At 38.9% G+C, this 23421-nt stretch overlaps 1 protein-coding gene across 3 annotated transcripts in view; it reads right to left on the bottom strand.

Annotated features, from left to right (window-relative positions):
• Positions 1-23421, bottom strand: part of alg13 (ALG13 UDP-N-acetylglucosaminyltransferase subunit) — a 137759-nt gene that overhangs the window by 41122 nt on the left and 73216 nt on the right. For all 3 annotated transcript variants that reach the window (XM_039766547.1, XM_039766549.1, XM_039766548.1), the window contains exons 11-12: positions 12162-12262; positions 8870-8994 (exon numbers count right to left, since the gene is read on the bottom strand). In XM_039766547.1, coding sequence (XP_039622481.1) covers positions 8870-8994; positions 12162-12262 — 226 coding nt within the window. The remainder of the gene's footprint in view (positions 1-8869; positions 8995-12161; positions 12263-23421) is intronic.

The following is a 23421-nucleotide window of genomic DNA, read 5'->3' as shown; positions in this document are numbered from 1 at the left end:
TAAGTAGCAGAGGGGGTTGTTAATCAGTTTCAGCTGCTGTGGTGTTAATGAAATTAACAACAGATGCACTAGAGGGGCAACAATGAGATGACCCCCAAAACAGGAATGGTTTAACAGGTGGAGGCCACTGACATTTTTCCCTCCTCATCTTTTCTGACTGTTTCTTCACTAGTTTTGCATTTGGCTACAGTCAGTGTCACTACTGGTAGCACGAGGTGATACCTGGCCCCTACAGAGGTTGCACAGGTAGTCCAACTTCTCCATGATGGCACATCAATACGTGTCATTGCCAGAAGGTTTGCTGTGTCTCCCTGCACAGTCTCAAGGGCATGGAGGAGATTCTAGGAGACAAGCAGTTACTCTAGGAGAGCTGGAGAGGGCCATAGAAGGTCCATAACCCATCAGCAGGACCAGTATCTGCTCCTTTGGGCAAGGAGGAACAGGATGAGCACTGCCAGAGCCCTACAAAATGACCTCCAGCAGGCCACTGGTGTGAATGTCTCTGACCAAACAATCAGAAACAGACTTCATGAGGGTTGCCTGAGGGCCCAAATGTCTACTGCACCCTGTGCTCACTGCCCAGCACCGGGGAGCTCAATTGGCATTTGCCATAGAATACCAGAATTGGCAGGTCCACCACTGGCGTTCTGTGCTTTTCACAGATGAGAGCAGGTTCACCCTGAGTATATGTGAAAGACGTGAAAGGGTCAGGAGAAGCCGTGGAGAATATTATGCTGCCTGTAACATCGTTTAACATGACTGGTTTGGTGGTGGGTCAGTGATGATCTTGGAGGCATATCCATGGAGCGACTCACAGACCTCTACAGGCTAGACAACGGCATCTTGACAGCCATTAGGTATCAGGATGAAATCCTTGGACCCATTGTCAGACCCTACGCTGGTGCAGTAGGTCCTGGTTTCCTCCTAATGCACGACAATGCCGGCAGTACCTGGAGGATGAAGGAATTGAAACAATTGAATGGCCTTCACGATCCCCTGACTTAAACCCAATAGAACATCTGTGGGACATTATGTTTCTGTCCATTAGGCGCCGCCAGGTTGCTCCTCAGACTGTACAACAGCTCAGGGATGCCCTCATACAGATCTGGGAGGAAATGCCACAAGACACCATCCGTCGTCTCATTAGGAGCATGCCCCGAAGTTGTCAAGCATGCATACAAGCTCGTGGGGGCCACACAAGATACTGAAAAGCATTTTGAGTAGCAGAAATTAAGTTTTTGAAAAAATGGACTAGCCTGCCACATCTTCATTCACTCTGATTTTAGGGTGTCTACACAATTGAGCCCTCTGTAGGCAGAAAACTTTTATTTCCATTAAAAGACTTGGCATCCTTTTGTTCCTAAGACATTGCCCTGTCGTTATTTGTATAGATATCCAACTTCATATTGAGATCTGATGTATCTAATGTGTTTCTTTAAAGTGTTCCTTTAATTTTTGTGAGCAGTGTACTTACAAATCCAGGCAATACAAAAATGTCAAATGGACTCAAACAAGTCGAAATTCAAAATCTGTTTGAAAGTTTAAAAATATACAAATAGTTTACTAAAATGCACTGAATTCACTTTAGTCTTAATTTCTTCATTTTTTATCCATCCATCCACCCATCATAGATCAAAATTTACAAACACAAAAAAATTAAAAGATGATAGTATAGATGGTGAGAGATGCACTATGTACCATGTGCTTGTTTTGTCCTTGTAAAATAAAATAAAATGCTTGTTTCTTAGTAAAAAGCAAATACTTTAAAAGGTAAAAACCACTACAGTGACTGCATCTGCTGCTTTCACTTGAATCTAGGAGTCAAAATGTGCAATCTATACTTGACATTTTCACTTATTTTGGTAACTACCAGTACCATGCATAACAACAAATGGAATACTTAAGGCAAACTCGATTCACTTGCCTATGAATACACATTTCTGGAACCGAAAATATGAATATTAAAAACACCAATGAGGCATTTATAACTAAAAATCAATTAATATTAAAAATGGAACCATACACAATTATTTCTTAGTCTTATGTAGGTCTCTAATAAAATGGCCATACATGATCTTGTGTGAATGTGACCCATAGACATGTATTTTGGTATATTTAAGACAGTAAATTAAATTACAATTCCTCCACACAACAACATCTGCTACTCAGGTATTCTACGTTTGACAAATATTTAGCATAATTAGCACCGGAAAGAGCACTTTAATTTAAAAATGTTTATATAGTTGAGGTTAGTACATTGTGAACTTTAGGGGGCACTTGTGCTTCATCCCTAAACCCAAATGACCAGCAAACAGAACAAAAAGTAATACATAAATGGGTTTTACTGCCAAAGCAAGTGAAAAATCAAAACAATTACCCCATAAACACACAGAAGCTTAAACAAAAAAAAAAAAAAGAGCCGTCTGGTCCTTCTATCTACACCTCACATACTAGTTCACCTATAGCCTTCTTTACTTGTCCAGCCACTTATCAGTTGCTACCTCCCAAACTCCAATGTCTCCTGTATAATGACTGCAGGGCCTTTTAAGCCTGGATCAGGAAACCATTCCAGACAAGCCTTCACAAATGTTTCCAGGTTACAAGGCTAGTGCGCAAAGACCTGCAGGTACCCCTGAGGAAATCCCCTTAGTGACACTAGGTTTCTGTTCATTCTTCTCATACCATAGAGTGTGATTAAGAGGAGCCACGGTGTCTATCCTCCCAGGGGACATTAACAAGGGTATCAAATTGGTTGTTGCTGGTCTCTCTTTCACAGCGAAGTAGTAGCATGTAGCCAGTGACTTGGTGGATTGATATTTATTTTTGAAATTAATCATTAATAGGTTACAATATACATTTTGCTTTTGTTTCCCCCCACTTGGCCCGTTACTCTTTATGTCTAAGCTTTTAGTAGCACATAGTCTTCTCAGATAAAGGATTTGATATGAGGTGCAGAATGCTAAGAAGGACACCTGTTGTCTCTTCAGCTAGTTCTTCAAATTTCATCTTGGGGAAATAAAAATAGTTGCGATGACACTTTTCTAAGACAAAGCTTTCATTTTTTTCCCCTCTAATACCACCCGTAATCAAAAAAAGCTAACATTTTGCGAATTCAAATTTGTACGCTGAAAAAACAATAGTCAATAAAGTGAATGACCTTGAGAAAAAGAAAAGAAAAATCATTCAAAAATTAGCTATGATCCAATCAGAAGAAGGTATATTCTTGCTTTATACAATAGCAAACCCATTACGGGTGAATTGTGTCTCTGTTATCCTCGTGCTAAGCCCTCGTTCTGTCGTTTCCTGCTACACAATCTTTTTCCTTTTATATACAATTCAGAAACTTGTAAAAAAGAAATCTACCCAATTTTCTACAACCCATACCCAAATCTATCCCAGGGACTATAATTGTTAATTTTGTTAATCTTGAAGACTGACAGCAATTCAACAATATATATGTATATAACAATATTGAAGGGTAGATTCCTTGAAATGATCCTAGGGACCAGTGGGAAAAGGACCTTCCAAATTATTATCACAGAAAAGGAGTGAACTCCGCCATGAACAGAATACACTCTAGTGTATATGCACTAATCATTCCATAATTCATGTAAATTTTTTAATCAATCACATCTCTCTCATTTTAAATTAAGTATCTAAAATGTAATCACGGTAAAAGCCAACTTTGGAGTGTTGCTATCTAGCTCCAGCATCACTAGGCCATGTTTTGGGAATGTACTTAATTTTCAGATTTTTGGACAAACATCTATACATACTGGTGTCAAAATCACTTCTAATCGATTAACAGCAACATTTAGTGTATTCTTTGATGGGATTAAAATGCACAGAGAAAAATTGATTCTAATATTCTACAGCAAACTACCAGCTCATAGACATATGTCACTTAACTGGTGGAATCTCCACCTACTTTCTGTCACTCAGTGAAAGTTCTATATTGTCTCAAATTAAAAGAAAAAAAAATCAAATACATCCAAAACTTAAAACATAGCAAGAATTATTAGATGTTTGTGTGTATTTGTGTGTGTGTGTGTTGGGAGGGATGGGGGTGATGGTTACTACTAGTACCTATATTTTCTCTTTGACAGGGGTTGAACTGTTTTATTTGTATGTCCATTTTTGTTTCCTCCGACTCTGAATTGTATCTGATATATTTGCTTGTTTGGATAAAATACTATTGTAATGTTGTGCTTCCCAGAAATAAAATGAAAATAAAAAGGGAATTTTGCCCCAGAGGACGATTGCACTTTACCAATGAAGATAAAGGACATCAAGCAAAAGGAAAGCAAATGAAAACAGAGAGAGTGAGCAACACCCGGCATCTTATGTATGCCAGCAAAAAAAGTCAGGACTATGCATGATTCGTGCTCTACACGGTATCATAGTTCACCGAAAACCAGATCATAGTCAGTCTATTCAACATTAGACACTACATTGAGAAATGTTAAAAAAAAAAAAAATGAATATCCAGTAAGAAAAGAAAATAATGCTTATTAATGTTTAATGGTTTAATAAATGGGATGAGTTAGGCCCTTCTTCTGAATTAAAAGTGATCAGTTTTAAAGCAACAGAACCTTTTCCACAAGATAAAACTATGAATCTTTGTAACTTAAAAATAAATCATACTCTTTCTTAAAAAAATGCTATGTACATCACTTTGTTGCAATGAGAAAAGTTAGGAAAAGTAGGAGTCTCATTCAGTGTTGTGCACCAAAGGGGAAAGTAATAGTTCTCAAGCCCCTGCCCCTTTCCGTCACTGATCCAAGTTCACTTTTGGGCACAAGGATGCACCTCCTTTTTATTGTAAGAGGCAAATATCCGCAATTAGCAATATACTTGTTAAAGCTACATAGGCGTCTTTATACCATCCCATTTGGTTAAAGATGTTTATTTTCCTTTTTTTTTGGAATTTACAGTAGTAAATGTGTGTGTGGTTTGTGCTCAAGCTGTACATATTCACTTTGCCTAAAACTCCAGCTTTTCTAGCTGGCTCGTTACAGTTATCAATTTCTTTCCATTTTCAAAAAGCACTAGAGATTTTGTAATAACTATTTTTGTCAGTATTTTGCAATTATAAACTCATGTGCATTGAAACTAAGTATCTCAAAGCCTGAAGCATCTGTGAGAAAGCACCTCCATGTCTACAAGTACAGTATGTGTGCTTTTCCCCCTAAAGAAAAGAGCTTTTGGCAGAACCATTTGAGCTCACTCAGGCCAGGCCTACCGACTCAACTAATAGGATGTTAAGTATACACCTGACAAAGAATAATACAATGCTGGATTTGTTCAACACTAATTTAGTGTTCCTAGCCTGTTTCAGTGGCGGAAAATTCTATGCCACATTACACGTACCAACAGATACTCCTGAAAGTAGCTCAACTTTAAGTCTGAACTCCAAAATCTGGCAGGGCAAGAGCTACCATCACTATTAACTTAGTCTAGTAATTTTAATCTATTAAAACCTGCATTCAAAAAAAAAAAAAAAAAAGAGATTTTCCTATAAAATCAAAAAAAGTTTGCTATAAAAAAAGTTTAGTTTTGTTTCTATTACTGAGAGAGACATTTACTATAGTAAAATGTTTATATACTACAGGTGTACATTTTACTTCAGGTTTATGGACTACCAATCTCTTCCTTGCTGAAAATTAGTACACAAATAAATGTCAATATGGCAACCAGAGCTCTTCCAACTTTCTATTTCACCAAAAAAAACGGTACTTTATGGAGGAAAAATAAGACTGATGTGCTACGATGGACTCTTTCTTCATTTGATATTTCTTACAATGGAGTTGGGAATTTTTTCTCTCTCTTGTTTTAAGATGCATTCTATTAAGAAATTAAAGTATATGCTCAGCAGAGGGGGTATAGTGTCTTTTCTGATAACCAATAATTACAGATGAAAACTTTTTTGCCAAGTTTCTGATTATTATAATGGTCCTGTAGTTAAATCCAAATGCCCACAAATTCAAAAACAAGCATAAAAAGGGTAGACAGTAATGGAACCATGACTAAAAAACTGCTCAAAAACACATCAGATCTCAATGGGAAAAAAATCATGCTGGATATCAATACTGATATGGACTGGGTAATGTGTTAGGAGCAAAAGGATTCCACATCATTTTATGGAAATGAAAATTATCAACCTACAGAGGGCTGAATTCAAAGACAAAACGAAAATCAAAGTGAAAAAATGATGTAGCAGGCAAGTCCATTTTGCCAAACTTTCACCAGGAGGAACCCAGGACCCACTGCACCAACATAGGGTCTGACAATGGGTACAAGGATTTTATCCCGATACCTAATGGCAGTCAAGGTGCTGTTGTCTAGCTTATAAAGGTCTGTGTGTCCCTTCATGCATATGCCTCCCCAGACCATCACTGATCCACCACCAAATCGGTCATGCTGAACAATGTTACAGGCAGCATAACGTTCTCCACAGCTCCTCCAGGCCCTTTCACGTCTGTCACAGGTGCTCAGGGTGAATCTGCTCTCATCTGTGAAAAGCACAGAGTGCCAGTGGTGGACCTGACAATTCCGGTAGTCTATGGCAAATGCCAATCGAGGTCCACGATGCCAGGCAGTGAGCACAGGGCCCACTAGAGGACGTCGGACCCTCAGGCCACCCTCATGAAGTGTGTTTGATTGTTTGGTCAGAGACATTCACACCAGTGGCCTGCATTTTGTAGGGCTCTGGCAGTGCTCATCCTGGTCCTCCTTGCCCAAAGGAGCAGGTTCCTGGTCCTGCTGATGGGTTAAGGACCTTCTACGGCCCTGTCCAGCTCTCCTACAGCAACTGCCCGTCTCCTGGAATCTCCTCCATGCCCTTGAGACTGTGCTGGGAGACACAGTAAACCTTCTGGCAATGGCATGTATTAATGTGCCATCCTGGAGAAGTTGGACTACCTGTGCAACCTCTGTAAGGTCCAGATATCGCCTCATGCTACCAGTAGTGACACTGACTGTACCCAAATGCAAAACTAGTGAAAAAACATTCAAAAAGATGGATGGAAAAATGTCAGTGGCCTCCACCTGTTAAACCATTCCTGTTTTGGGGGTTGTCTCATTGTTGCCCCTCTAATGCACCTGTTGCTAATTTAATTAACACCAAAGCAGCTGAAACTGATTAACCACCCCCTCTGCTACTTAACTGATGAGGTCAAACATCCCATAAGTTTCACTTACCTGATGCTATACTCTGATTAAAAAGTGGTGCTTTAATTTTTTTGAGCAGTATATAACAAATCCTGACCTGTGTAGTGCTCCTCTACTTTTGAGCCACTGCCCACCATATGTCTACACAAACTGGTCTTATAGTTTAATCACAAATATTTGCAAAAATGAAATGGATAAATCATATTTTAACACTTTCCCACAACAGCTGAATACATACTCTTAAAAGTGGATTATTTAAGTAACATGTATCACAATTATAATACATTTTAGACAGTAACATGTTTGCATCAATTTTACCATGTCTGTTGAAAGATGATTTATAAGTTAGTGTAATGGATTGCAGTGGATAACTGTATTCAAACATCTGTTAATGATATACAGGAACATTTTAAGAAGCAGTGTTTGCCTTTAACTTGACCTGCTGGATATATTTTCTTTTTACAACTGTAACTGAATTTAACAGTATCACTGATTTTATATTTTGTGAAACATATTTTTAAGTACATTCAATACTAAACACTCTCCGTTTTCAATTGTGTAGATGATAGGTGAAATCTTTCAGTAATAGCTGAGAAACATTTTAGGGTGACGGGACACTTATCTTAAAGAAACATCATGAAAGGTTAAAAAAAGTCAGAAACCTGTTCAAACATACCTGGAAACCACATAAAGGTGAAGTGAACAGAGACAAAAGATGCAATACACAAAACGCACTAAAAGACGATTAACATCAACAGATGTACTGTAGCAACAAGATTGGGCAGTTGTCACATACATAGAAATTTCAAGTATAATAACTAAACCTAAAGATATAGGAATAACAGGAGTATAATAAAATACTTATTTTATACAAGTAATTTGGGCATAAACCAACAAACCAACCAGAATAAATACTTCAAAATGCATTATTTGCAAATTACCAGTTGTATATCATACTGCATTCCACCCAGCTCTGACCAAGAATAAAAAAAAAAATGGTTCATAACCTTACTATTAGTACTACTTATTTGGCTGATGCCTTTATCCAAGGTGACATAAAACATTTGAGATACACTTATTTCCCCCCAATTGGAGCATGGGCAGGTGAAGTGACTTGCTCATGGTCACAGTGTCCGTAGCAAGATTTAGGTCCAAAGACTTAACCATTATGTCATAGTGCCTATTTAATCTTTTTAATTTTTATTAAATTTTTTTTTTTGAATAAGTTAAATTTTCATGTCTGGGGGAACTGCATGCCATCTTTGCAGCATTAGTCACAAAGCACAAAAAAAATATATCAGTTTAATATGGGGCAAATTTTGAGGTGGCAATTAACTAAAAACAACCAGAGAGGAGCCTGAAAGTCAACAGAACACCAAACAACTTGAATAAAATCCACACTGACACAGGGAAGGCAAAAAAGCAAACTCTAAACAAACCATGGAAGTAGCAGAAATGAAAATTAGTCCCTGAAGCTGTGATGTCAGATTGTCAATAATTGCCCAAACAAGCTAATTAAAAAAGTCATTTGCTTCACTGTGATGTATACATTTTCTTGTTTGAAAAAAACAAACTTGGTTAATATTTAGCAAACCCCTATAATCAGCCAAAAGAATGTTAACACTTAGTTTTAAAAGGTAAGCTATTAAAATAACAAATTTCACTTTTGTTTAAGAATACCAAAATAAAGTCAACAGACCTATTTCAGCTACATATCCCTCTGCCATTCTGGTATAACTTCCACTTTTTCTTGGGGCATTACTCCAGGCAGGTACTGGATTCACTTGAGTCACTGGTTTCAGATTAGTCAGAGGAACGAGATGCCTTAAAAAACCAAAAATAATAATTTAAAAAAATTATATAATTTATTTATATTATATACACACACACACACACACTATATTTTAGATATTTTTAGCCTTTGCAAATTAAATTTGAATATAAAATTTACACAAGAAATGACACACACACAAATATATTTTTCCAGTTTTAGGCAAAGCCAAAGCCCTTAACAGGTAGAGCCAATAGAAAAAAGACCTAATTTTCTGTTCAGCTTCTTCGTAGAGATGAACAGTAACACAACAAATAAGTATTAGCATAGCAGCTGGGCTTTAACACGAAGGTGCTCAAGTGAAGCAGGCTGCAAAAGGCAATTGATCCATCAATTTTATAAACCAGGCAATACCAGGTTCAGGGAAACAGGACTAATATCAGTTTCAAGTTGAGTTTAGAGCAGCAGGTAAGAAGCAGTTTCCAATTCAGTTTCCACCAGATGCTCAAGTATTTCTTAACAGGAAATCTCTATAAAAAGTCACGATAAAAAATATGCCAGGAACAGCTATGCTTCTGCATTCATTAACTAAATGTATTTCAACAGGAACATAGTACAAGTGCAAGAAAGTCTATATATCTTTGGAATGAAATTAAAATCTGTGCCTTATTCACCTAAGCAGCCTTTTCAGTACAGTTTTTTGATTAAACAGAATGAAAATGAAGGAAACTTTAAAATGGCATCCTGCTATTTGTTTTCTGTCAGGTTTTGTAGGCATTTATGAAATTACTAAAGTAAACCAAATAATATTACTCTAACTAAAACAGCGTTTATCAATGTTCTGGGTGGGTGATTAAAACATTTTTATTTATAGTGAGGGATGAAGATGTCCGTTTTAAAATAAGCAATAGTGCTTTGATTTTATTTTCTCCAAAAGTAGGGACTACTATTAAAATTAGACACTTTCAGCAGAAAAAAAAAGGATTAACCTAATTGGTGTGATGCATGTCCCATAAACACATTTTTGTAAGTTTTTTCACCCAAATACAAAAGATATAGAACTTTTGAATAGAACTGGTTAAATTTTGCTTCACCTTCACTATGCTATATAGAATTTACCATATATTCAAATCCATCTAAACCTGTCATCACATCTTAATACTGTATTTTCAGCGTCACACCTGTATTCTGTAATTGTAGATTATAAACCTATAATTAATGTATAGAATTAAGACACCAAAAGCCAGTTGGTCTTCCATACTTAGATTCCACAGTTAATTTGATGCATCGGCAGAGACCTCTGCACATTGTTGGGCATATCAGATATTCTAAAGGAAGGTTGAGAGAAGGAGGCCTGCCCTTCCACAAACATAATATATCGCGCAGTTACGAGATAGATTCAACAAAATCCAACCAATACTAAAAGAGCACATGGACAAGGCTCAATCAGCACAGGCCCACTACTATAACCGTGGCGCGACTCTTCAGGATTTCCACCCAAGGCTATGAGTTGTGGTTCTCACCTCCCACTCTAAATTACTGACCCATTGGCAGGGCCCATAAGAGATTAAGGAAAGGAAGGGGATCTAATTTGGTTAGACAACCAAATCGTCAGCTAAGCGAACAGGTGGGTATACCTCCAGCTCCGTTCCCCCTTCGTTCAAAAAAAAAAAAAAAAAAAGCTCCCTTAATCAATCATCGGCCCTATTTTGTTAGCCAACCAACAGTCACAGCTGAAAACCGTTATTGTGTCTGTCCCAGAGATGGTAAATGAGAAACCTGGGAAGACCTCTCTGATCAAGCATGACATAGTGATGAAACCAGGGGTGATCATCCAGGAATTTCCTTATATGCTTCCCGAGGCAGAATTGGAGATCAAGCGTATGCTCGAGCTGGGCATGATTGTGGAAAGTCACAGCCCTTGTTCCAGTCTTATTGTCTTGGTTCCTACGCCTGGTGGGAGCTGGAGGTTCTGTACCAGGTCTCCCCATTTGATGCTTACCCGATGCTGCGAGAGGATAAAATCCTTGAGTGACTTGGCAATGCTCAATATTTGACCACTCTTGACTTGACTAAGGGGTACTGGCAAATTCCCTTAACGGACTCTGCGAAAGTAAAGACTGCGTTTAGCATCCCTAGCCGACAATGGCAGGTACCAGACAATAGATAACCAATTTTTTTTTTTTTTAACTGTCTTACTTTGTAGGATATTGTCCAATAATATTGTAATGATATACAGGGTGAGTCAAAATTATGTTAACATTTGAATGGCGGAAAGCTTCACATGTGCAAGATGGATTTACAGGACTGTCTCAACCTGTTAACCATCATGTTCAACACATGTACCATATGGAGCACAAAGTATATAAATAGCAGTCCATTAGTGTTAACAACTTTGACTCACCCTGTATATAATCAAAAATGACAATGAGCTTTATTTCAAGTCACTTCTGAATGCAATGGACTCACAGACATAAAAAGAATGGGAAAAAACCTTTTTTGTACTTTCAATAGATAGTATAGCTTTAAATGTTTGATCAGTTAGCATCAAGCATATTAGATTCATTGAAACAATGAAGAATACAACATTAGAATGGGGGGAATCCTTCCTTTCAAACAGGAGCTTCAACTGTCATGATACAATAAGCTTCATCCTGGTACAAAGCAGGCTAAGAGGCGATGCCAAGTTGTTTCAACCACCAAGCATGACATGAGGAAATGGACAAGAACACTGTGATAAAGCGTGTCAGTGCTTTTATAAAAGATAAATTCCACAGAACTGGAAAGCAATGCAAAGAAATATTTCTATCTGGTAAATGATTTGCTTTTTAGCAGATCTGTAATAAATCTTCAGAACCAAAGGAACTAAAAATTTCCTAATGAGCAGGATCAAACCTGCAAAGAGGAAATAATCAGAAGTCTCTGCTAAACAGTTTACATAGATAGTTGTTACATAAGCAAAACTTTTCTGATTTTAACTATTAACATGTGGGAAATACTTAAGCAAAAGGCACATTGTAAGAAAATCAACTCATTTTGTCTTCAAGTTTTCATCCTGGGCCTTCAAATTTATAATAAAAGTGGAAAAAGATTTAATCATTCATAATCTGACAAGGAATTTAAAATTGTAAAATGATCTGAATAATTTTGCATGGTAATTTAAGTTGCACAATCCTGTATACACAAACAAAATGTATAAAAAGTTTATTTATTGTCTCACTTTTCACCCAGTTCTTCGATAAAGACAGTCACTGCACTTGTATGAGGTCCAACTTCCTGGATAAAAGCATTATAGTATTTCCCACCTGGCTCTAATCGTACCTATAAGCCAAAAAAGAAATATTTATGAACAACTTGCAGGAACCAGTGGATGGAACAGTTGTTCTTTGCAGGGCAAAGTCACATGCGCACAGGCCCACACTGTATAAAAGGCTCTTATGAGCTGGTCATTAAAGTTGCATGGATGTCTCTGAAACTTGGAAGGAGAGCCAAGCAATACTATGAAGCTAAGTACCAGAAAATTACTAAACCATTTTCAGGATGCAAACCACATGCTCAGCTACAGTTGTTTGAAGGTTAAACTGGAAAGCACTAAGAAAAAATCACTTTTTTATTTCAAGAACATATACATTGACAATATCAGCCACCCATAAACAGAAGAAATAACACACAAACTTAGTATGTTTAAGAAACTTTTACTGACACCAGAGGGCAATTAAAACATCTGAAAATTTTTGTCTCGCCTTTTAAACAAAACTTAAATCGTTATACATAGTATTAAATAGTTAAAATAAATTAAAGTATTTGTTTAAAGACTACATTTTGATGAAAGCAATGTTTGAAAATTACCAGGACATCTTATATTAGAATATCTACAACAAATACTAGAAGGAAAAATATGTCTGTTTCTTGCAAATTCTGATTGAAAACATCCTGCTCAGTCTATTCGTGGTTAACTTCTTAAAGAAGTTATTTATTGACCTAGTGGAAAAAAAAATTGCACTTCATCAGGTCTGATGTTACTTATTTTCAAGATAATCAAAAAAAAAAACACCTTAAAAGGCATGCAATAAGTACAGATTCAAACAAACAGACACTATAGTAGTTTAAAATGTCACTTGCTTTGACTGGACACCTTTAAAACAGAGGTTTGCGATTTAAGCCACAGTTCATCACTTCATGAAGTGCTTGATATAACCTTTACTGCCAGGTAAGTGCAAGGAATTAATGTTAAATTTGCTTTTTATTTTTGCATAGTAAGGCCAAATCGGTATGTGTTTAAAATTTGATTATATATACACTCACCTAAAGGATTATTAGGAACACCATACTAATACGGTGTTTGACCCCCTTTCGCCTTCAGAACTGCCTTAATTCTACGTGGCATTGATTCAACAAGGTGCTGAAAGCATTCTTTAGAAATGTTGGCCCATATTGATAGGATAGCATCTTGCAGTTGATGGAGATTTGTGGGATGCACATCCAGGGCACGAAGCTCCCGTTCCACCACATCCCAAAGATGCTCTATTAGGTTGAGATCTGGTGACTGTGGGGGCCATTTTAGTACAGTGAACTCATTGTCATGTTCAAGAAAAAAATTTGAAATGATTCGAGCTTTGTGACATGGTGCATTATCCTGCTGGAAGTAGCCATCAGAGGATGGGTACATGGTGGTCATGAAGGGATGGACATGGTCAGAAACAATGCTCAGGTAGCCCGTGGCATTTAAACGATGCCCAATTGGCACTAAGGGGCCTAAAGTGTGCCAAGAAAACATCCCCCACACCATTACACCACCACCACCAGCCTGCACAGTGGTAACAAGGCATGATGGATCCATGTTCTCATTCTGTTTACGCCAAATTCTGACTCTACCATTTGAATGTCTCAACAGAAATCGAGATTCATCAGACCAGGCAACATTTTTCCAGTCTTCAACTGTCCAATTTTGGTGAGCTCGTGCAAATTGTAGCCTCTTTTTCCTATTTGTAGTGGAGATGAGTGGTACCCGGTGGGGTCTTCTGCTGTTGTAGCCCATCCACCTCAAGGTTGTGCGTGTTGTGGCTTCACAAATGCTTTGCTGCATACCTCGGTTGTAATGAGTGGTTATTTCAGTCAAAGTTGCTCTTCTATCAGCTTGAATCAGTCAACCCATTCTCCTCTGACCTCAAGCATCAAAAAGGCATTTTCGCCCACAGGACTGCCGCATACTGGATGTTTTTCCCTTTTCACACCATTCTTTGTAAACCCTAGAAATGGTTGTGCGTGAAAATCCCAGTAACAGAGCAGATTGTGAAATACAGTAATCCCTCGCTATATCGCGCTTTGACTTTCGCGGTTTCACTCTATCGTGGATTTTAAATGTAAGCACATCTAAACATATCTCACAGATTTTTCGCTGGTTCGCCGCTTTCTGCGGACAATGGGTCTTTTAATTTAGGTTACATGCTTCCTCAGTTTGATTGCCCAGTTGATTTCATACAAGGGACGCTATTGGCGGATGGTTTAGAAGCTACCCAACAGAGCATGTATTGCATATTAACTAAAACTCCTCAATGCTATAAGATATGCTTCCCGCTGTGCTTGTTTGCTTCTCTCTATCTTTCTCGCTCTCTCTGCCTGACGAAGGGGGTGTGAGCAGAGGGGCTGTTTGCACAGAGGACACGGACGCTCCTCTACAAAATGCCGCTTTATCGCGGTGCTTCTGTATATACTTAAAAGCATGTATTGATTTTTTGATTGTTTGCTTTTCTTTGCGAGCTCTCTCTGACATTCTCTGCTCCTGACGCGCTCCTTTATGACGGCGCTCTTTTGAAGATAAGATATGTTTGCTTTCTTTTAATTGTGAGAAAGAACTGTCATCTCTGTCTTGTCATGGAGCACAGTTTAAACGTTTGACTAAAGGGTGTTATTTCATGTCTAGAGGGCTCTAATAATGTTAACAGGGTGGGAGAGTTTATAAGGGCTTAAAATATATAAAAATAACCACACAAACATATGGTTTCTACTTCGCGGATTTTCACCTATCGCGGGGGGGTCTGGAACGCAACCCCCGCGATCGAGGAGGGAGGGATTACTGTACTCAGACCGGCCCGTCTGGCACCAACAACCATGCCACGCTCAAAATTGCTTAAATCACCTTTCTTTCCCATTCTGACATTCAGTTTGGAGTTCAGGAGATTCTCTTGACCAGGACCACAGCCCTAAATGCATTGAAGCAACTGCCATGTGATTGGTTGATTAGATAATTGGATTAATAAGAAATTGAACAGGTGTTCCTAATAATCCTTTAGGTGAGTGTATATATGCACACAAAAAAACTAGAAACTTTAAAAAGCTCCTACAGCACTAAGTCATAAAGAACTTAAATCTCCAACAAAGCAGGGAAAAAAAAACATCCTGTTGAATGCCTAGGTCTGAAAAAGTCAATAAAACAAGTCAGCATTTATTTGTTGAATATTTGTGTAAAAAGTATTTCAGAGATCAGCAGTCTTAATCTAAACAAATTCTTAACTTACTACTTCAAATACTTCAGAGCGATTTTTTTTTAATTTTTTTTTAAATTAAAATTTGAAGAACAAAAACTAAGGTGCTGGCCACTACAGATTTCACCCCTTGTCTTTATTCTTCGATTATCTTTAAGAACTTAACTCCTTCAAAATAAGAAAAATTACATTTGGCAGAAAAAGGAATTAGTCAGCGACTATATTTTATAGTAGCATATATTGTTGATTGTTTTTCTTTGTAGCAGTTTTGCTTACAAATGCGTCTGTCCCATTTTAAGGCGGTTGACTTCTCTCAATATTTTCAAACCTGCTACCACTGTTCAAAGGCCATAAGAAACCTGGGCACCGAAGCCTTCCCTGGCAGCAATGGGTACTAAACAGAAGCGTGTTTTATTCTTTTAACAAAAATGCTTTATGCAAAGCAAAGAACCTAGCCAAAAGGGGATGCACAAACCAGTGTTTCTCTTTATGCCAGCTCCAAGCCCAGATACATGGGTTATATCAGGAAGGGCATCCAGTGTAAAATTTTTCCTGATCAACAGGAGGACAACAATACAGATTTCCATACCGAGTCTAACAACGGCCGCCACCAGTACTGTTAGCCAACATGGTGCTGGCAGAAATTGGGCTACCGTTGGCTAAAGGAGAAGGGGGGACATGTCTGAATGCAGAAGGGCAGGAGGAAGGTAAACAAAGTGGAACGGAGGGTAGGAACTTTGAATGCTGGCAGTATGACTGATAAGGGGAGAGAGTTAGTCGATATGATGGACAGAAGGAAGGTTGATATATTGTGTGTGCAAGAGACTAAAGGGGAGTTTTCCAGGTGGATTCAAATTGTTCTATCATGGGGAGGATGGGAGGAGAAATGAGGAAGGGGTTATCCTGAAGGAACAGTATGTCAAGAGTGTTTTGGAAGTGAAAAGAGTGGCAGACAGAGTAATGATTATGAAGCTGGAAATTGGAGATTTGATGTTGAATGTTGTTAGTGCATGTTCTCCGCAAGTTGGGTGTGTGATGGATGAGAAAGATTTCTGGAGTTGGATGAAGTGATGGGCAGTGTACCCAAGGGACAGAAGGTGGTGATTGGAGCGGATTTCAATGGAAATGTTGGTGACGGAAACAGAGGAGACAAAGAGGTGATGGGGAGGTATGGTGTCAAGGAGAGGAATGAAGAAGGTCAGACAGTGGATTTTGTGAAAAGGATGGACAAGGCTGTGGTGAATACATATTTTAAAAAGAAGGAGATGCACACAGGTAGATTACATCCGTTGCAAAAGAGTCAATCTAAAGGAGATTAAAGTGGTGTCAGGGGAAGTGTAGTTAGGCAGCATAGGACGGTGGTCTGTAGGATGACGGAGATCAAGAGGAGGACAGTGCCAAGGATCAAATGGTGGATGTTGAAAAAAAGGGTGACTGCAAGATTGGAATTTAGGTAGGAGGTAAGACAGGCACTGAGTGGCAGTGAACGTTTACCAGACAACTGGGCAACTGCAGGAGAAGTAGTAAGGGTGACAGCAAGAAGGGTGTTTAGCGTGACATCTGGACAGAGGAAAGAGGGAAAGGATACCTGTGGTGGAATGGGGAAGTACACAACTGAATACAGAGAAAGAGGATGGCGAAGAAGAAGTGGGATAGTCAGAGAAATGTAGAAAGTAGACAAAACTACAAGGAGATAAGGCACAAGGTGAAGAAACAGGTGGTGAAGGCTAAAGAAAAGGAGTATGATGAGTTGTATGAGGAGTTGGACACTAAGGAAGGAGAAAAGGACCTGTACTAATTGGCTAGGCAGAGAAACCAAGCTGAGAAAGATGTGCAGCAGGTTAGGGTGATAAAGGATATAGTTGGAAACATACTCACAAAAAAGGAGGGTGTGTTGAGTGGATAGAAAGAGTACTTTGAAAGGCTGATGAATGAAGAGAGTGGGGGGGAGAAAAAAGAGAGAGAGAAGGATGGATGATGTAGAGATTGTGAATCAAGAAAAGTAACAGATTAGCAAGGAGGAAGCAAGGACAGCTATGAAGAGGATGAAGAATGGAAAGGCTGTTGAGCCAGATGACATACCTGTGGAAGCATTGAGGTGTTTAGGAGAAATGGCAGTGGAGTTTTTAACCAGATTGTTTAATGGAATTTTTGAAAGTGAGAGAATGCCTGAGGAGTGGAGAAGAAGTGTACGGATGCTGATTTTTAAGAATAAAGGGGGGATGCACAGAGCAGTAGTAACTACAGGGGGGAAAAAATGAATCAGTCTCAACATGAAGTTATGGAAAAGAGTAGTGGAAGCCAGGTGATTAGTGAGCAGCAGAATGGTTTCATGCCAAGAAAGAGCACCACAGATGCAATGTTTGCTCTGAGGGTGGTGTTGGAGAAGTATAGAGAAGGCCTGAAGGAGTTGCATCGCATCTTTGTGGACCTGGAGAAAGCATAGGACAGGGTGCCTTGAGAAGAGTTGTGGTATTGTATGAGGAAGTTGGGAGTGACAGAAAAGTATCTAAAAGTTGGACAGGATATGCACAATGGAAGTGCGACAGTGGTGATGTCTGCGGTAGGAGTGACAGATGCATTCAACGTGGAAGTGGGATTACATCAGGGATCAGCCATGAGCCCTGTCTTATTTGTAATATTGATGGACAGGTTGACAGATGAGATTAGACAGGAATCCACTTGGACTATAATGTTTGCTGATGACACTGATCTGTAGCGACCAGGTTGAGGAGACCCTGGAAAGGTAGACATATTTTCTAGAGCAGGCATGTCAAACTCACTACCATTGGTGGGCCACTTCGACTGCCATATGTGTATCAACGGGCCGCGCTGTAACAAATACTATTATACAAAGTTACTGTAGCTTTCTTTCCAATACTGAAAGCTTTAAAAAAATGTAACACTAAGGCCTTGTTCACACGGGCGTTAAAATCGAGCGCTTTTATTGCGTCAGAAGGCCCGTGAGCGTGGATCAAGCGCCGAGTGTTTTCTACACGTAGGAGTCAATGAGAGTGTTCACACGGGCTTTGGTGACGTGCGTTTGTCCGGCAGCGCGTTTATACGGCATCAAAAAAAGTTGCATGCAGCTTTTTCTTGGCGTTCAAAACCCAACGAACGCAAGGAAACCGCTTCTAGTTCATTTTCTGCGCGTTTATTTTACGCTTCGGAGGACCGGATATATCCCATGATATTAATATTTTTATGTTTTCATATACAACATATATATTTTCATATATGCTTATTTTATTTTATTGTCTCATGTAATTTGTAAACCATGAACCTATTAATTTATGTTCTAATATAATATTTGATAACGATTATGCAGGGGGGGCAATCCATGGCGGGGGGCATTTCAGTGCATAACACCGGTGTAAGCGCACACTCGACTACTGTTTCCTTACCTCAATGTAACAAGTAGTCTCTCTTCAGGGCTAACACCAAGTCGTATATTGCTTGATCGGCGTGCAATGTGGCATTGCACCAGCTGCAGCAGACAATCAAAAGTGGAAACCGACATCCGACAGTAATTTAAAAACTTGCGCGGAAATTTTCGCATTTCTTCATAAAGCACAAAAAAAACTTCCTTTAACCCGACGTTGTGCAGTCAGAGGATGAACCGGGTAGCGGCGGCGATTTTTCTCTCCCTACGTCGCCGTATTACGAGTATTTTAAAACAAGAAGATTAATATCTAACATAGCAAAATGGTCCATATTGAAAGGAGGCACCTCAAATAAAACGACAAGGGCTTTCATATCCAGTTCCCGATACTGCCTCCACAGGTTAACACACAAACTACAATTTGGGCTGCAGGCTGGCGTTAGACAGAGACAAACGAACGCCGGTGTAGAAGTCAATCGATCGCCACCACAAAATGCAACATAAACGTCTAGGACGTTCAGAGCAAGTTCGTTTATCCAAAAACATAACGCCCGTGTGAACAAGGCCTTAGAGTTTAAAGAAAAGCAATTGATTTCCATACAATATCCGTACAACAACGTACAATTAGAGTCTTAGCCTCTTAGCTAGGTCCTTATATAGGAGTCTTACAGTCAGAGAGCTTTCTTTTGTCCCAACACTTGGCATCTCTTGATAGTAACCAGTTCGCCAATATCAGGCTTGAAATCTTGTGCAGCTGCAACTTTTATAAGGGATGAAAGGTGCTCGACAGCAAGTCTTGAGAAATGTGGGATTTTGGTAGTTTTCATTAACGAAAACAATTGCTCACAAAGGTAAGTGCTTCCGAACATAGATAGTACTCTCGATGCCAACTTACAGATCTGCACATACGAGGGTGGCAGGTAAGCATACAAGCCTGGCAGACCAACTTCATTGTATTTTGCCTTCAGAACAGAATCTGACTGCAGTTCAATCAATTCCATTTGGATATTCTCAACGTTGTAAGAGTATGGTGACGAAAACAGCACTAAGTCCTGTTCGTGTGAACTGAAATCACGAAAACGCTCACTGAATTCACTGCTCAGTAATTGAAGTTGGAAAACAAATCCTCCAAAAATCAAATTTTACTTTACTAAGTTTACTTCAAAGTTTATATTGTAAAATAAGCCGATATGCAAAAAGCCCCCTGATCTACACTAATTTTATAAACTCAAAAAAATCACAAAAATTTGTTAAACAACTCGCCAACATCTTGCATTCACTTCAGATATTCAGTTTTAGTCTGCACTAACTGTTCGTTACAATACTTGCACAAAATTACATAAAACTGGCGCAAAAAAAAAAAATGAAAATATCCATCCATCCTCTTCCACTTATCCGAGATCGGGTTGCGGGGGTAGCAGCTTAAGCAGAGATGCCCAGACTTCCCTCTCCCCGGCCACTTCTATGAGCTCTACCGGGGGAATCCCGAGGCATTCCCAGGCCAGCCGAGAGACGTAGTCCCTCCAGCGTGTCCTGGGTCATCCCCGGGGCCTCCTCCCGGTTAGATGTGCCCGGAACACCTCACCAGGGAGGCGTCCAGGAAGCATCCTGATCAGATGCCGGAGCCACCTCATCTGACTCCTCTCGATGCGGAGGAGCAGTGGCTCTACTGAGCCCCTCCCGGATGGACAGGGCTAGAAATGAGTACATTAGAGGGTCAGCACAGGTTGCAAGGTTGGGAGACAAAGTCAGAGGGGCTAGATTGCATTTCTTTGAACATGTGCATAGGAGAGATGCTGGAAAAAAATTGGAAAAGGATGCTAAGGATAGAGCTTCCAGGCAAAAGGAAAAGGCCTAAGAGAAAGTGTACAGATGTGGCGAGAGAAGACATGCAGGTGATGGGTGTAACAGAGCAAGAGGAAGAGGACAGGAAGATATGGAACAAGATGATCTGCTGTGGCAACCTGTAACAGAAGCAGCCGAAAAAAAAGGAGCTTTTGGCAAAGCTAAGAATCACAATTTCAGTAGGGGTCTTGCTATACTTTTCACCCCAAACTTTTCAATTATGATCAGGGTTCTAGCCAGCAGACTCTGATAGAACTGAACCACACTCAATTTAAGAAAAATAAGATGCAGTATTAGTAAATAAAAAAACAAAATTATGTAAAAAATGTTTTAAATAATAAAGCTCACAATAGTATTTACTTGACTAAGACCTTTATCTAAGGTGACTAAGGTGATCAAGATGCTAAATTTTTTTTACAATATATACCAAAAAAAAAACAAAAAACATACACACAGCTCTTCATAATTACCCAAGTTGTTTATAGGTAATCGCGTATTGGGTTTCAAGCAACATTAAAATCTCAGTTTCATCATCGCACATTAAAACCTGAATCCACTACAAAGACTATTTAAAACCAACTTTCCACGCAAGTACATATATGCAACAAAATGTTCAGTTTGCCATCTTGTATTTCAAATCCAGCAACAACTTATTGGGTTGGATAACTTTTATTGTAATCAATGAAACGGACAGGTGTCTATCCAGTGAAGAACAGCTGTCTGCATTAGGGTTAAAAGTCAAATTATAATAACTTGGATGATGTCACTTCCGGATCCGGCACCTTGGATGACATCACTTCCTCTCCGGTCCTTTAAAACCGCCATCTTACCTCCAATCTGGGAGTTCTGTTTTGGACTAAGTCTTGTGAATATCTCTGCTCAATTATTTTCAAACTTTTGCAGCCAGGATATAATATATGGGTGGCTGCCCCAAACCTTTATAATGTTGGGAGAGTATTTCTTGTCACAAGAGCAAATCAGCAATTAATAGCTTGTTGCACCAATTCACCTTCGTACATAACTTGACAAAGTGAGTGTCACATTCAACAGAATGGCTCTACAGACTTTGGTGAATTAGCAGATGTAGCCCGACAGCACTTCTGCAAGCCTAGTACTTTCAGAAAAGGCAGAAACCAATTTTAGACAGAATTGGGTTTACTAATGCCCACATTCACACTTGCCAATCACAGTACCAAAATCAGACTTGGCAAGTGCCCCAAGTTCATGTCTACATACTGTCAAATAATAGTTCCTGTGAGAAACCCACATGATTTGTTTGCATTATTGTATCAATTTATTAAAAAACAACAAATATAACCACTTGTTTTCACCTTTCATAATCAATGATTACAAGACACACAAGAAAACAATTGAAGTGAAATCAACAAGATTATAGATGATCTTGGCAAGCAGATTTCAAATATTTACAGAAAATGCACTAGTGGAAAATAATAAAAACAAGACACTACTTATAAAAAGACAAACATATTAGATGGAAATAACCAAGTGTTGCCATTTATGTAAAATGTACACTAAAATCAAGAGACAAATTAAAACAAAACAAAAAAAAAAAACAAAACATTTTCCTTGTTGGTGGACAGAGCTGGGCTAAAGTAAACAAAAGTCATTTTGTTGTATGAAAATTTTTCATAAACAAAACATCATTGTAAAAAAAAAAAAATGCAGCTGGATAACTGCTTAGGCCTTCTGCATTCCACTTTGGCCCCATGCTAATATATCACAGCTTCCAAAACAGACATACTTCAAATAACCCACAAATTTTGTATTAGTCACTGTCATCAACATTATCGTCAAGTTATCAAAAACACTGCTTGACAATGAAGCACCTATCATAACCAAAGATTCGCATAAAATACAATAGCTTACAATACAACTTGAGTGTGTAGATGTTTAAGTTCTTGTTTAAATAACTCAGGGGAAAAAAAGTATTTAGCTTAACTCTTTAAATTCGGCTCCATTGGTTTGGAGCAGCTGGCAGGACCAAACAAACCAAACTCTTTGAAATACTGCATACAATCATTCATTTCCTCACTGTTTTAATTAAAGTACACTGTTTTGCCATTAAAATGCAGTACTGCATACCACCAAAACCACATTGAAAAGTTTAACTTGCTTCTCTAAAAGATGGTGAATTGCTGTGTTACAGCAACCCTGCTTAAAAGAAGTGGTGAAGCAGCCTTCTGCTGTCATGCACCTAAAATCTAGAATTGCCTGCCAATGGGAATTCGCCAGGCTAATACAGTGGAGCAATTCAAAAAACTGCTGAAAACACATTTTTAACATGGCCTTCTCATAACTTCACTGTAATTTAATCCTGATACTCTGTATATCCAATCTATATATATAATAATTCACTAAGGCAAGACAACCATGAAAAGCACGCCGGAATCTATATATATAATTCACTAAGGCAAGACAACCATGAAAAGCACGCCGAAAGGGGCGTGGATTCACTAAGCCGACAAGTGAGACACCTATGGCGCACACAGGAAGGAGCCACGCCCACCAACTCCAAGACCATTGGATACGACGACAACTCACAGGGCCACGCCCACCAACTCAGACGCGACACAGAAAAAATGGCGTCATTTATGTTCGTCTGTCGTAGAGGCCACATGCAGTGCAGGTCAGGTTAATGTCATGTACCTCCGAGCTACGTTGACTGTTCATAGAGGCATGTTTCTCGCGGAGGTGAATCGCCATATGCAGTGTGTGAAACGGTTTGCGAGGGGTATCCCATGGGATCC

The sequence above is a fragment of the Polypterus senegalus genome, chromosome 10 (assembly GCF_016835505.1).
Source record: "Polypterus senegalus isolate Bchr_013 chromosome 10, ASM1683550v1, whole genome shotgun sequence".
In the NCBI taxonomy this organism is placed as follows: Eukaryota; Metazoa; Chordata; class Cladistia; order Polypteriformes; family Polypteridae; genus Polypterus; species Polypterus senegalus.
The sequence above is the reverse complement of the archived record's forward strand: the minus strand, read 5'-3'. Positions and strand labels throughout refer to the sequence as shown.